The 16,046-nt window shown below is 50.3% G+C and overlaps 1 protein-coding gene across 1 annotated transcript in view; it reads left to right on the top strand.

The window, feature by feature from the left end:
• The window catches only part of PHF20L1 (PHD finger protein 20 like 1), a 51,108-nt gene extending 44,637 nt beyond the window's left edge, over window positions 1-6,471 (top strand). The window contains exons 14-21 of the mRNA XM_072151164.1: window positions 713-811; window positions 1,457-1,615; window positions 2,854-3,032; window positions 3,797-3,896; window positions 4,509-4,704; window positions 4,912-5,200; window positions 5,285-5,426; window positions 6,211-6,471. Coding sequence (XP_072007265.1) covers window positions 713-811; window positions 1,457-1,615; window positions 2,854-3,032; window positions 3,797-3,896; window positions 4,509-4,704; window positions 4,912-5,200; window positions 5,285-5,426; window positions 6,211-6,353 — 1,307 coding nt within the window. The 3' untranslated portion in view covers window positions 6,354-6,471. The remainder of the gene's footprint in view (window positions 1-712; window positions 812-1,456; window positions 1,616-2,853; window positions 3,033-3,796; window positions 3,897-4,508; window positions 4,705-4,911; window positions 5,201-5,284; window positions 5,427-6,210) is intronic.
• The last annotated feature ends 9,575 nt before the right edge of the window (window positions 6,472-16,046 follow it).

Here is a 16,046-nt window from a genome sequence, read left to right as displayed (position 1 = left end):
GTTATTGTTACATAGTTACATAGTTTATATGGTTGATACAAGGTAATATTACAAGGTCTGTCATTTTCATCAGCAAATTGAGAAACAGAATCTAAGATGCTCCAGAATCCCACATTGTATGATTTATTTAAATAACGAATTTGTATTTTCTTACAAAAAATAAGTATTTGATACAATTGCATATATATCAAAATATTAGGTTCAGGAACCAGGTTCTGCAGTTCTAGAGTTTGGACGTCTCCTGAAGTTCTTGTAGTTTGCACAAGCTGCACAAGGGGTTCTGGTCCACTCCTCCATATAGATCTTCGACAGATCGTTCAGGGTTCAGGGCTGTCGTTGGACAACATTAAGTTTCACCTCCTCCAAAGTTTTGATTGGTTTCCGGTCTGGAGACTGATGAGGCCACTGCAGGACCTTGAAACGCTTCTTGCAGGCCCTTCTCCAAGGCTTTTACTGAGGGGAGGAGGTTGTTGGCCAAAATCTTGTAATACATGACCTGATCCATCCTCCATTCACTACGGTGCAGTTGTCCTGTCCCCTCTGCAGTGTCATGTTTCCACCCCCAGACTTCACGGTTTGGACAATGTTCTTGGGGTTGCACTCATCCTTGCTGCAGCATGTGTAGGGACTTGTGGAATCACATTACATATGTTGTATCAGATCATCACTGTATAACAATAATGTACCAGTTTAATGCCATCTCTTTCCCTAGTTGGTAAGAAGAAAGAAAAAGACAAGGAGAAGAAAGAGAAGAAGGAGAAGGATCACTCCAAGTCCAAACAGAAGAAGAAGAAAAAGAAGAAGAAGAAAAGTAGGCAAATACATGTGATCTGGTTACCGCTTATCCTCTGTACTTAAAGGAAATCCACCATGACAATCCACCATGATAAACCAGGGGCATTACTCATAAACACAGACACAGTGACTGTGGTAATCTTCTATCTGTTATCCATGGCCTCCTTCCTTCTAACGTTACATTACAAACTTTTATAATTATGAAAATTAGCTTGAAGAGCTTTGGGGTGTTTTGTCAGAGCCCATCCATGCTTTAGCATCACAGGCTGTTACACTGTGCAACTCCCCCCCCCCCCTCCCCCTTCATCACTGTGTGAAATTACATCAAGCAGATGGAGGAGGGAAGTGCTGAGGGAGCAGGGTGGAGGTGAGACGGTGCAACAGCATGGAGGAGCTCTGGTAACACCACCCAGAGCCCTTCTGGCTTATCAGTATTTTTATTTTTAGGCCGGATAACAAATATAAGAAGATGCCACAGTCCCGGTGCCTGGATCTATGAGTAATGTCCCTGGTTTATCAGGATGGATTGTCATGGTAGATTTCCTCTAAAGGTATTAAAATCCCTGATAGAGAGGTGTGCACTAAGCGACAAGTCGGGGTTAGCTTTGCCTGTGTTGTATCCTTTGCTCTGCAAATCGTCTTCGTCTCTTCCCTTTTACAGAACATTCAGACCAGGAAGAAAGTTCCTTGGACTTGTTGGACAGAAGCTCCTCTCCAGGGATCCGCTCATCCTCCAGCTCTGTCCCTCCCAACAACACAGTAAAGAACACCACCTTCCAGTTCCCATGTGCCATCCTGTCTGTGGATCTTACTGGAGAAAGTGAGTCTATGGGGGTGTTATCACTTTCACGACTAAGGCTGCATTCACACAAACGTATGAAAACGCCCTTATGTACGGGTAGCAAGCGGCCCCATTCATTTCAATGGGCAATATGGCCATTCATGTACATGGCCGTATGGCCCACAGCTCCGTACTGTAAGCGAGCTGTATAAAAATATAGAACAATATTTTCCATTGTATTTCCGTTCTGTTCGGCCCATAGACGTCAATGGGAACGTATAAAATACAGGCTAAGGCTACATGCACACTGCCGTGAGCCCGCCGCACCGTAGCACGGTTGGCACACGGCAGCGCGGGGAGAGGAGGAGGAGGTGAGCGCAGCTCACCCCCGCCCCTCTCCATAGCAATCTATGGCCACGGCGCCGTAATACGGGAAAAGATAGGACATGTCCTATCTTTTCCCGGGTGACGGAGCGGTATGGTACCGTACTGCTCCCGTAGGGCGCCGCGAGCCCATAGAAGTGTATGGGGGACATATATCGGTCGCATATACGTCGGCTGTATATACGTCCCCCATACTGTAGTGTGAATGTAGCCTAAATACGTGCTGCATATGGCTGTGCACCGTATACTGCCGTATGTATGTGCTGTATCCAGAACCAGAGGGAGGTGCATTCTGTGAGATAGTCAGTCAGCTTTCCGTCATCTGCCAGCCCACTGTATTGTAGACGGATACGGTACAGATAAGGTGCCATACGTGCACATATGGTTGAACATCGTCACGTACATACGGATTCATACAGAACGGAAATAACGGATTGGAGAAATCACATGTTTGTGTGAATGGGGCATTCACATGGCCGTCTGGGGGAAATTTGCGGCTGCATATACATCCCCATAGACAGCAATGACGGCCCGGTGGCGATACCGATCCGCATGTACACCGGGAAAAGATAGAGCATGCTCTATATTACCCCGTGTGTGCGGCCGTGTTCGCACCTTTCTCTATGGAGGGGTCACCTCCTCTCCAGGGCACAGACGTATGTCCGCCGGGCTGCAGCCTTGCAGGCATACGGCTGTATGAATGGGGCCTAAGGGTCATTGATACCTGTATGTCCAAGTTTTTGCATTGCTGTTCATCACTTTCCATACAAACATAATGAGCAATAGATAAATCTCAGTTTTCTTGCATATTATCTGTGCACAGTCCATGTACAGACATCGAGGCCCCATCATCTAGCTGAATGCGCTAAACTTTACGTTTGTCTCCTGCCCAGACCTTTCCGACATGGAATTTCTCGACTCCTCGACCGAGAGCCTGATCCTCAGTGGGGACGAGTACAACCAGGAATTTGACTCGACAAACTTTGAGGAGTCTCAGGATGAGGAGGAAGGCGTCAGCGAGATCGTCCGATGTGTGTGTCAGATGGACGAGGAGAACGGCTTCATGATCCAGGTGTGGGGTCTATAGCATAAGATCTCTGCTAGCTGTCAGTGAGCAGTCATGCTAGTGTTTTCTCTGAGGAGCTGAAAGCTGCTCCTGACCTGGTCCCATTCACAGAGCTGCACAGAGGGATGTGATACATTGTAATGAACCTTAACGAATGATCTTGTCAGCCTTCAAGAATATTTCTATTCTCTCCCAGCAAACAGAGATCACACGGTGTCTGGCCAGGGGCAAACTGGGATAAGATTATAGCACAAACCTCCATAAAATGGCAATTTTTGCACTGAGAAATTGGAGAACCAAATTGGTGTTGCAGTGTTTTGAACCTCAGCAATTAGACACCTAAAACCTATCCATAGGAAGACCCCTTTAAATGATATATATTCTGGAACCAGCCACTAAAGGAAGCTTCAATGTTCACTTTAAAGGGAACCTTTCAGTTAATCTAAACCACACTAACTAAACGGCTACTATACAGCAGTACAACTATCCCTATATTGTTCCTCCACATGCCTGTGTTCGAGTATCTTTTAGTAAAGTTGACTCGCCCTTTATGCAACTGATCCCATGTTATTCCAGTCATCGTCCTCATTGCAGTGTGTTGCACATGTACTATAAGGCAGTGCAGTGATACAATATAGAAGGTGGGGGGTTGTCATTCACTATAATGAGAAATGTTGGGTAAATTAGATGGATTTTCTTCCTAATGCATTGGATTTTTTGGATTTTGCACCCACTTCATCTAATAATTGTGTACTTCTTCTCCTTTGCAGTGTGAGGAGTGTCTGTGTTGGCAGCACAGTGTTTGCATGGGGCTGCTGGAGGACAGTATTCCGGAGCAGTATATATGCTATGTGTGCAGCGACCCACCAGGTGAGGAAAGGATCATCTTCACACACGGACTTTATAATGAGGTTGTCAGGCAGCATGTCCATAGCTATCCTCAGACTACCCGGGTCTGCACTAAAGAGGAAAAAGGCTCATCATAGATCTGGAGCAGATTAGGGCTGGGGCTGGATCTGGAGCAGATTAGGGCTCGATCCTGGATCTGGAGCAGATTAAGGCTCGTCCCATATGGAGTGAACTCCCAAATCTGTATTGCTGCAGCATGTGAATGATGTTTTGTAAATCTCCAGCATTTTCATGGTCCTGAACTTGTGTGAATATCCATCTCCTCCTTTTGTATCACTGACATTTAAAATGGAGCAAAACATAAATTTTCCTTCGGAAAACTTTAAAACGTTGCTTTAATAATATCTCTAATATCTCTAGTGCTGGTGGTCGCACATGCTCAGTAGCTAATTCTCATCACCCCGATTATCCTATACATGGATGACAGATGATTCCTGCTAATGTGCAGTTAGACTATGAGTATTTGCACAGTGATCCGGCTTCTACTCCCCAGCACCAGCTGGCCCTTCCCAGCAGGGGGCGTCCTAACTAGTATGTCATCGTAATATCTACCTTTTCTGTCTGATTTTACAGGACAGAGATGGAGCGCAAAGTACAAGTATGACAGAGAGTGGCTGAATAACGGGCGCATGTGCGGCCTCTCCTTCATAAACGAGAACTACTCCTACCTGAACGCCAAGAAGATTGTATCCACGCACCACCTCCTGGCCGACGTGTACGGCGTTACTGAGATACTACACGGCCTGCAGCTAAAATTTGGGATATTGAAGTAAGTGATGAATGCTTTCTGTATAAAGTTTGTTCTTCGTACTCCAGTCACATCCAAAGCTGTAGACACTTGTCGTCTCCTCCTCTTTACTTGTGGCTCCTCCTCCTGTATCACAGTCCATTGCATGCTGCAGGGTGCCGTTCCCCAGGCGACCAGTTTCCAGCAGCTCCTCTTTCCAGCCCACCACTTATCAATGACTTTTTGCAGGAACAAAGACCACCCTGACCTCCGACTGTGGTCACGACAAGGAAGAGGTGGACAGAACCACAGAGGTCCGACAAATAAGCTGGACAATACGGAAGAGACGTACATTGCCAGCGAGCACAGCTACCAGAAGCAACAGGGCACCGAGGGCGAAAACAAGATGCCCAACAATGAGAGCGGGAAGTCCGAGGACAGTTACAGCATGACGCTGGACAGTCACAGGACGAACTCCCTCCCCGAGGTGAAGAGGAGGCTATCGGATCATGTAAATATAGAGAGGAGGACGGAGCAGGTGAGAGACTGCAGCACGGCCAGAGAGCGCTCTCTATGTGCATCACATCTCCCCCATCACTGACCATCAGTCCTTCTCTTCCAGGCAGAAGTGTTCAATGATAGGAGAGCAGCCGAGGAGCAGCTGGACACTCACCTCCAGTGGCAGCTCAACCTCCTGACCCACATCGAGAGCGTCCAGAACGAGGTCACCAGCCGCATGGACCTCATAGAGAAGGAAGTAGATGGTACGGACAACGTTTTGTGGCGTATATATCGTACTCTCACCCTCTTATACTCTCTTTGGCCATATATCATGCTCCCTCTTACTTGCTGTGCCACAAGTCTCTCTCGCCCTCCTCTGTGCCCCCCTCTCTGGCACATCTGTGGCCCCCCTCTCTGGCACATCTGTGGCCCTCCCCTCTGTGGGCCCTCCCCTCTGTGGGCCCTCCCCTCTGTGAGCCCTCCTCTCTGTGAGCCCTCCTCTCTGTGAGCCCCCCTCTCTGTGAGCCCCCCTCTCTGTGAGCCCCCCTCTCTGTGAGCCCCCCTCTCTGTGAGCCCCCCTCTCTGTGAGCCCTCCTCTCTGTGGGCCCTCCTCTCTGTGGGCCCTCCTCTCTGTGGGCCCCCCTCTCTGTGGGCCCCCCTCTCTGTGGGCCCTCCTCTCTGTGGGCCCTCCTCTCTGTGGGCCCTCCTCTCTGTGGGCCCTCCTCTCTGTGGGCCCTCCTCTCTGTGGGCCCTCCTCTCTGTGGGCCCTCCTCTCTGTGGGCCCCCCTCTCTGTGGGCCCTCCTCTCTGTGGGCCCTCCTCTCTGTGGGCCCTCCTGTCTCCCCGCTCCCTTGCTTTTTAGCAATCTCTCTTCAGTTGACCCTACGTGTCTTCTCTTATCTGCCCCTCCACCTATTAGGAGGAGCAGTACAGAAGGGCCCAATGTTTACACCTCCACCAATCAGATTGCTATCCCCTGCCCTGTGTGTATTGGAGAACAATCACCCTTGTGCCATCCCTATTGTCTGACCATGTCCTTCCCTCCTAGTGCTGGAGAGCTGGCTGGATTTCACCGGAGAGCTGGAGCCCCCCGACCCCCTGACCCGGCTCCCACAGATAAAGAGACGCATCAAACAGCTTTTAATAGACATGGGGAAAGTCCAGCAGATGGCCGCGCTCTGCTCCGTATGACGAAAGAGAAGACGGAGGGACTTGGCTGCTGCCGCGGGTTGAACTATTTTCTTACTTAGGATACAAAGTTTGTACAGATTTTATTGACATTATAAATAAAGTATATATTATATTATTATTTAGTATTAATCCTTCACAAGGATTATCCCCCGGAGCCGCCTCACACGTCCCGGCTCACTGTGACTTATCATTCCTGGGATAAGGACACAAGAAGGAATAGGATGTGCTGCCTCCGCTGGAGGGGAGGTGGAATTACATCCAAATTCTGAATTTCCTCAATTTTCCATTTAAAATATTTTTTTTATATTTTTTCCTGAATTTTAGTTTTTCTTGGCTTAAAGCAGTATTGCAGATACTTCCCATAGTCCTATGCAGACTATGAGAATATGCCTCCTGTACATAGTCCTGCATGGAAGTGTAGCTCAAGCTTCACTGGATCGCTCTTTACCTAGAAAATACTCTTACCCCTCTGGATATATACTGAAACCTAAGGACAGCTTATGTTTTCCTTCACCATGCTTTACACTGCCGCTCAGTTCTTTCTGTTTGACTACAGGATATTAACAGAAGCTCAGCAGGAAATCACAAGCTAATAAGGATTATTTCTATCCCACTGGTTCTGCAGTGATATACAAGGTGATCAGGTAACACGGGGGTCTCCCATAAGATGACCCAAGATGATGAGCCAAAGAGAGATGTCCCTTATAGCTTCCCATCCCATAGAGCCTACCTTCTCCTTCGAGGGCGTGGGGAGGTCCCGCCTTCTCCCCCGAGGGCGTGGGGAGGTCCCGCCTTCTCCTCCGAGGGCGTGGGGAGGTCCCGCCTTCTCCCCCGAGGGCGTGGGGAGGTCCCGCCTTCTCCCCCGAGGGCGTGGGGAGGTCCCGCCTTCTCCCCCGAGGGCGTGGGGAGGTCCCGCCTTCTCCCCCGAGGGCGTGGGGAGGTCCCGCCTTCTCCCCCGAGGGCGTGGGGAGGTCCCGCCTTCTCCCCCGAGGGCGTGGGGAGGTCCCGCCTTCTCCCCCGAGGGCGTGGGGAGGTCCCGCCTTCTCCCCCGAGGGCGTGGGGAGGTCCCGCCTTCTCCCCCGAGGGCGTGGGGAGGTCCCGCCTTCTCCCCCGAGGGCGTGGGGAGGTCCCGCCTTCTCCCCCGAGGGCGTGGGGAGGTCCCGCCTTCTCCCCCGAGGGCGTGGGGAGGTCCCGCCTTCTCCCCCGAGGGCGTGGGGAGGTCCCGCCTTCTCCCCCGAGGGCGTGGGGAGGTCCCGCCTTCTCCCCCGAGGGCGTGGGGAGGTCCCGCCTTCTCCCCCGAGGGCGTGGGGAGGTCCCGCCTTCTCCCCCGAGGGCGTGGGGAGGTCCCGCCTTCTCCCCCGAGGGCGTGGGGAGGTCCCGCCTTCTCCCCCGAGGGCGTGGGGAGGTCCCGCCTTCTCCCCCGAGGGCGTGGGGAGGTCCCGCCTTCTCCCCCGAGGGCGTGGGGAGGTCCCGCCTTCTCCCCCGAGGGCGTGGGGAGGTCCCGCCTTCTCCCCCGAGGGCGTGGGGAGGTCCCGCCTTCTCCCCCGAGGGCGTGGGGAGGTCCCGCCTTCTCCCCCCGTGGTCGTGGGGAGGTCCCGCCTTCTCCCCCCGTGGTCGTGGGGAGGTCCCGCCTTCTCCCCCCGTGGTCGTGGGGAGATCCCGCCTTCTCCCCCCGAGGGCGTCGGGAGATCCCGCCTTCTCCCCCCGAGATCCCACCTGGGACAGCCCTCAGAGGGACCAGGTTTTACATTTTAAGGCTTTTTTAGAAAGATTTTGACCCTAATAAATGGTCCCCCCCTGCAATACTGCGTTATCCAGCATCTTCCCCACAGTGTGCCAAAACCCCCACTACTACAGGAACTGGAAGCCCCTCGTGGAGGTGAATCCAAGGATCCGACTTCTCTGAAGAGGTTTTATCTGAGACTTTCTTCTTATCTGCAGTGTTTACGATGGATGTATAGAACATTATAGCAATATTTTTGCCCTGAGTAATTCAAGAAGCCTGTAACTTTATATCTTCTCTTATGTACATGATAATAAATGGCCTCAGCGGGTATGAGGGCACCAGCCGACCAGGGGCTGCACCGCAAGTGTTGTCATAGGGAAATGTCCTGCTGCATTACAAATATTTTAAAGAATCCAAAGCGAAAGAAGCAAAACTTCAGCTGCGACATAGGACTGATATTTTTATGTGTCTTTATTAAAGGTTATTTATGTGCATCGCTCTTCACCGAGTCACTGTGTACATACATGACATTACTTATCCTGTATTATACCCCAGAGCTACACTCACTATTCTGCTGCTGGTGCAGTCACTGTGTACATACATGACATTACTTATCCTGTACTGATCCCGAGTTACATCCTGTATTATACTCCAGAGCTGCACTCACTATTCTGCTGCTGGTGCAGTCACTGTGTACATACATGACATTACTTATCCTGTACTGATCCCGAGTTACACCCTGTATTATACTCCAGAGCTGCACTCACTATTCTGCTGCTGGTGCAGTCACTGTGTACATACATGACATTACTTATCCTGTATTATACTCCAGAGCTGCACTCACTATTCTGCTGCTGGTGGAGTCACTGTGTACATACATGACATTACTTATCCTGTATTATACTCCAGAGCTGCACTCACTATTCTGCTGCTGGTGCAGTCGCTGTGTACATACATGACATTACTTATCCTGTACTGATCCTGAGTTACATCCTGTATTATACTCCAGAGCTGCACTCACTATTCTGCTGCTGGTGCAGTCACTGTGTACATACATGACATTACTTATCCTGTACTGATCCCGAGTGACATCCTGTATTATACTCCAGAGCTGCACTCACTATTCTGCTGCTGGTGCAGTCACTGTGTACATACATGACATTACTTATCCTGTACTGATCCTGAGTTACACCCTGTATTATACCCCAGAGCTGCACTCACTATTCTGCTGGTACAGTCACTGTGTACATACATGACATTACTTATCCTGTATTATACCCCAGAGCTGCACTCACTATTCTGCTGCTGGTGCAGTCACTGTGTACATACATGACATTACTTATCCTGTACTGATCCTGAGTTACATCCTGTATTATACTCCAGAGCTGCACTCACTATTCTGCTGCTGGTGCAGTCACTGTGTACAAACATGACATTACTTATCCTGTACTGATCCCGAGTTACATCCTGTATTATACTCCAGAGCTGCACTCACTATTCTGCTGCTGGTGCAGTCACTGTGTACATACATGACATTACTCCTGTACTGATCCCGAGTTACATCCTGTATTATACCCCAAAGCTGCACTCACTATTCTGCTGCTGGTGCAGTCACTGTGTACATACATGACATTACTTATTCTGTATTATACTCCAGAGCTGCACTCACTATTCTGCTGCTGGTGCAGTCGCTGTGTACATACATGACATTACTTATCCTGTATTATACCCCAGAGCTGCACTCACTATTCTGCTGGTACAGTCACTGTGTACATACATGACATTACTTATCCTGTATTATACCCCAGAGCTGCACTCACTATTCTGCTGCTGGTGCAGTCACTGTGTACATACATGACATTACTTATCCTGTACTGATCCTGAGTTACATCCTGTATTATACCCCAGAGCTGCACTCACTATTCTGCTGCTGGTGCAGTCGCTGTGTACATACATGACATTACTTATCCTGTACTGATCCTGAGTTACATCCTGTATTATACCCCAGAGCTGCACTCACTATTCTGCTGCTGGTGCAGTCACTGTGTACATACATGACATTACTTATCCTGTACTGATCCTGAGTTACATCCTGTATTATACCCCAGAGCTGCACTCACTATTCTGCTGCTGGTGCAGTCGCTGTGTACATACATGACATTACTTATCCTGTACTGATCCTGAGTTACATCCTGTATTATACCCCAGAGCTGCACTCACTATTCTGCTGCTGGTGCAGTCACTGTGTACATACATGACATTACTTATCCTGTACTGATCCTGAGTTACATCCTGTATTATACCCCAGAGCTGCACTCACTATTCTGCTGCTGGTGCAGTCACTGTGTACATACATGACATTACTTATCCTGTACTGATCCTGAGTTACATCCTGTATTATACTCCAGAGCTGCACTCACTATTCTGCTGCTGGTGCAGTCACTGTGTACATACATGACATTACTTATCCTGTACTGATCCTGAGTTACATCCTGTATTATACTCCAGAGCTGCTCTCACTATTCTGCTGCTGGTGCAGTCACAGTGTACATACATTACATTACTTATCCTGTACTGATCCTGAATTACATCCTGTATTATACCCCAGAGCTGCACTCACTATTCTGCTGCTGGTGCAGTCACTGTATATACATGACATTACTTATCCTGTACTGATCCTGAGTTACATCCTGTAGATCTTTTATTTTATATAAAAGTAAAAAACATAACAATACAAACCAAACATAATATACAATATATACAATATCTTACCTGCTGGTCCAGCCACATTCACTCCTAGAAAAACAATAACTTACAATACACCGAAATGAATAACACCAAATACTACAACCCCCACCCAACCGATTGTCACATCCTCAACCAAACCAATAAACAATAAGACAAGCCACACCCACAAATAAACATAAATGACTATAAATATACATAAACCCACCCCACACCCTCTAATAACAAACCACCCCTCACAAATCACATCCCACACCCATTTATTTTTTTTTTTTAAAATATATAATAACAAACACATAATACACATAACATTACACTAAACTAGATCCCTCGCCCGCACCCTCCCCTTCCCCCCAGACACTGGTCTAACGTCCAAAGTTTGCGTTAAGTAGTCCAGACCAGTGCCCAGGGTCAGTTCATAAGTCCCACCACCATCACCCCCCTCCCAACCTAACACTATGTCCCAAACCCCAATATATACAATATATACACTGATTACAACATAACATAAAGAAAACAGAATACAAATAAAATCTGAACAACATCAATCAAAACCACATAAAGCCCAGGTTCGGCGCCTGCAAGCCCCTACATCACTACAACCTCAGAACACAAAACAAAAATCTACTGTGCAGCATCAGCCCAACACCAGGAGCGGAGATGACAGACTAATGGACACTAAAGGAGAACCCCCTCCAAAGGAGAGAGGCCCTCCCCGTGCCCAGCCTCTCATACTCCAGAGAGCGCACCTTCACCAGGTCACCCAGAATGTTCCTAACCACCTCATCCACCGGGAGGATTTTACGCTGCGTCGATACTAAACACCGTGCGTTCCACGTGTGGTACCTGACCACTAGGCTAACTAGGAATAACGTGCAGCGGTCCCAGCCACCCAGGCCTCTGAATGCTCCATAGGCCCACTCCGCATAAGAGAGACCGGCCAACCCGAACCAATGGATGGAAGCGCCCACCCGGTTGTACACCTCTGTGTTAAAGGGGCACTGAAGCAGGAAGTGGTCCATGCTCTCCAGCAGGCCACCGCACTCCTCCTGGGGACAACCCCTTTCCTCAGAGCTCCTACACTTCAGATTGTCCCTCACACACAGCTTTCCATGGAAGCAGCGCCAAGTCACGTCCCAAAACTTCAAGGGGATCCTGATGGAATTCAATAAACTCAAACCCACCCTCAGATCCTGACTTGGGCAATCCCTGAGGGCCAGAGGCTTCTGGAAATGGGTCAACAGAACCCTTTTGTCAAGGACTTTCCTCAACATGGTCCTGATTTCCCACATTCCCAGACCCCACCGGCGAATCACCTTCAGAACCGGGGTAGCGTAAGCCGGAAGATGCCCATGCGGTGTACGGAGATCCTTCACTCGCCCTCCTGTCTCCCATTCCTGGAAGAAAGGCCGAAACTATCCCCTGCAGGAGTATACCCACGGAGGAGCCCTCTCTTTCCAGAGGTTTGCTACATTGATCTTAAGAAAGGTATTCACTAGGAATACCACAGGGTTGACCATACACAACCCTCCTTGTCTCCTCATGCGGTAAGTAACCTCCCTCTTGATAAGGTTCAGCCTATTCCCCCATAACAGCTGGAAGAACAGACTGTAGACCCGAGTCCAGAGGGGTTCTGGCAACATGCACACACTGCCCAGATAAATCAGCAACGGGAGCAGGTAAGTTTTAATCAGGTTAACCCTTTCTCTGAGGGTCAAAGACCAACCCTTCCACTGGTCCACCTTCTGAGCGGCGATCTTAAGCCTGCCGTCCCAGTTTTGCATGGGGTAATCCCCCTGGCCAAATTCGATGCCGAGAACTTTGGCAGAGTCCTGGGGCCCTGGAAGAGTGTCCGGGAGATCAAAGCCTGGACCTCCCTCTCCCAGCCAGAGACTCTCACACTTATCCCGGTTGATCTTGGACCCAGAAGCCTCTGAGTAGCGGTCAACCTCTGACATCACCCATTGCGCCTCCCCTCCCGAGGACACGAAAACGGTGACATCATCGGCATACGCTACCACTCTAAGAGTGGCTTCCGGTGCTACCCGATCCATCCCGACTCCCACCAACGGCCCACGATCAACCCTCCTAAGGAATGGGTCAATCGCGAACACGTATAAAAGTGGGCTCAGAGGACAACCCTGGCGAACACCAGACCCGACCTCAAAAGAGCGGCCAATCCAACCATTCACAAGCGGGAAACTCTCTGCCCCTGCATACAAAACTTTCAGCCAATTGACAAACTCCCCCGGCAGGCCATAACTCAGAAGGATAGACCAGAGGTACTCGTGGTTAACCCGATCAAACGCTTTTGCCTGATCCAAGGACAGCAAGTACCCCTTCCAGTTACCAGCCCTGCCCTGCTCCACTGCCTCCCGGACACAAAGCACAGCACTAAATGTACTGCGGCCTGGAACAGAGCAGTGCTGGGTCCCCGAAAGGAGCCGGGGTGCAAACTGCACCAGCCGATTAAACAGCACCTTTGCCAAAACCTTTCTGTCCGTATTGAGAAGCGCTATGGGACGCCAGTTCTCAATACGAGATCGGTCCTTACCCTTTGACAGGATGATCAGGGCAGACCTCCTCATTGACTTCGGCAGAGCGCCCGAGGAAAGACACTCATTGAATACCTCAGTCAAGAGGGGAACCAAGGCGTCCTTAAAGGTCTTATAAAACTCAGATGTTAAGCCATCCGGACCTGGTGATTTCTTGAGGGCGAGCCCTTCAATCGCCAGGCTGACTTCCTCTTCCCTGATCATCTCTGTCAAAATATCAAGAGAGGGGTCTACTCCTGGCTCAGGGACAGTTTCAGCCAGGAAAGCCGACATCACACCCCGATCTAGATCCTTCCTGCCCAAGAGGTGCGAGTAGAAGGATCTGACGACCTCCAGAATCCCTGATCTGGACCTTTTCAGGGATCCCGTACGGTCAACCAGTCCCGTGACAACTTTACCATTCACTGACATCTTGCAGTTTCTGTAAGGGTCGGGCGAGCCAAAGATGCGTGTCTATCGTACTGACACCTCTTCAGCAAATATTTCACTCTGGAGATGTCCTCACGACTACCTCCAGTCGAGACGAGATGCTCGAGTTTCCTCCTCAGGCCCTGATACAGGCGGTACCTGTCATGGCTCCTGAGGCTCGAGAGCTGGCGGAAGAATCTCGCCACCCTTTTCTTGAGCATCTCCCACCACTCTGACTTACTGCTACAAAGGCCCAGCAAAGGTACCTGGCTCTGAAGAAAGTCCTCAAAGGATTATCTGATCTGCGCTTCTTCCAGGAGAGACGAATTGAGCTTCCAGTAGCCTCTTCCCATCCGGGGGGTCTCTGTAACATTCAGAGAAAACAAAATTAAACAGTGATCGGAGAATTCCACCTCAACAACAGACACTGCTGAAGAAATGGCTTCCTCCTTTAAATAAAACCTGTCTATTCTAGACCTGCAGCTACCCCTATAATAGGTGAACCCCACGTGGCCTGGGGTGTGCCGGATGTGGACATCCACCATGCGAGCCTCACTGGCTATGCTATTAAGAGCGACGCTATCATAAGTCAGCTTGTCTCTGGAACCTCCCCTATCCTGGGACCTCGTGACAGCATTGAAGTCCCCTCCAAAGACCACCTGCCGACTAGTAAAAAGGTAGGGCTTGATCCTCATAAAGAGACACTTCCTGTCCCACTTGGACTGGGGACCATAGATGTTAATTAAGCGAAGTTCTTGTCCCTTCATGAGGACATCCAGGATCAGGCACCTCCCCATTTCTAACTCAATAACTCGTCGGCATTCTACCGGTGCGGTAAAAAGGACCGCCACTCCGCTATACGGCTCGGCCGCAAGAGACCAATAGGAAGGCCCGTGTCTCCATTCCCTCTTAGCTTTAAACACGGCCGCCAAATCTGGCAGCCTGGTCTCCTGCAAAAATAAAATGTCGGCTTCAACACGGCCGAGAAAATCAAAGGCCGCAAATCTAGCCGCATCAGACTTAATGCTGGCAACATTAATGGATGCCAGCGTCAACGGAGTGGGTGCCGCCATCATGAGTGATTGAGTTAGACGGCTTTCTTTTTACCCATCTTACCAACACCCTCGGGAAATGAACACCCCCTTTTTAGACATTTTGTGGTGTCCATCTCCCGCACCTCTGATGCTTCAGGGGCAGATCCAGGACCTGCCCCCTCATCCTCGTCTCCAGACTCTGGGCCAGTCTCCCCTCCTGAGGACCCTGACTCCCCAGGGGGAGACTCGGCACCTCCTGCAGGCCCCGCCACCTCTGGCCCTTCACCCTCAGCCCCTCCATCGGCAGGAGAGGCTCCATCCAGGGCCAGGAATCGATTTGAAAGTTCGACCAGCGGGGGGTCGGTTGCTCCTTCCTTGGGTACCTTAGTCAGGGTGGGAGAAGATCTTACACCTCCCTTCTTTTTACCCTTTTTCTTCTTTTTGGCGCCACGCTTACGCTTTTCCTCTAGCCACGCCCTATTATCCTCATCCATACTCTCATAATGGGAGGAGTCTGAGGACGTGGCACCTTCCTCTCTTTCGATCCTCCTGACCTCCTCTTCCAGTACATCATCCCCTGGGGCCTCAGCGACAGGTGTGGTCTCCAGGACAGCGCCAGAGGTCGTCCCAGCAGCCCGAGACTCCCCCCGCTCTCTCTCCTGTTGACGCTTCTCTAGACGCCTTAGCTGGGCAGGCGTCTTTTTCCTGTCTTTCTTCCCTGGCCCCTCCATTACTCCGCCTCTGCTAGTCCCCTCCCCAGCAGATTCAGCCTCATGGCTTTCATCCGCTGAGGCTGAGCCTGCATTAGCGAAGGAAACAGGACAACGACTGTACGGGTGACCGAGATCACCACACAGGTTACACCTAATCTGCCCTGTACAGGATACAGCGAGATGGCCGACACCCCCACACAACGCACACTTCTGCACGGTGCAGTTTGCGATGAAATGTGTGGGGTCACCGCACCTGTGACACAGCTTAGGCTGCCCCCGGTAGAAGATCAGGATCCGATCCCTCCCCAGGAAGGCTGATGAAGGGATGTGGGCGACTGAGTTACCTGAACGCCTCAACTTCACCATGAAGGTCCAGGCCCCTGACCAGATACCATACTCGTCACGATTTTTCTCGGGTACTCCCAGTACCTCTCCATAACGATTCATCCAGGTCATGATGTCAAAGCAAGATAGTGATTCGTTACGGGTAAGAACGGTCACTTTCTTGGGTT

This window comes from Engystomops pustulosus, chromosome 5 (assembly GCF_040894005.1).
Source record: "Engystomops pustulosus chromosome 5, aEngPut4.maternal, whole genome shotgun sequence".
Lineage (NCBI taxonomy): Eukaryota > Metazoa > Chordata > Amphibia > Anura > Leptodactylidae > Engystomops > Engystomops pustulosus.
Note: the sequence above shows the minus strand (reverse complement) of the source record. Positions and strands in the feature narration are given on the sequence as shown.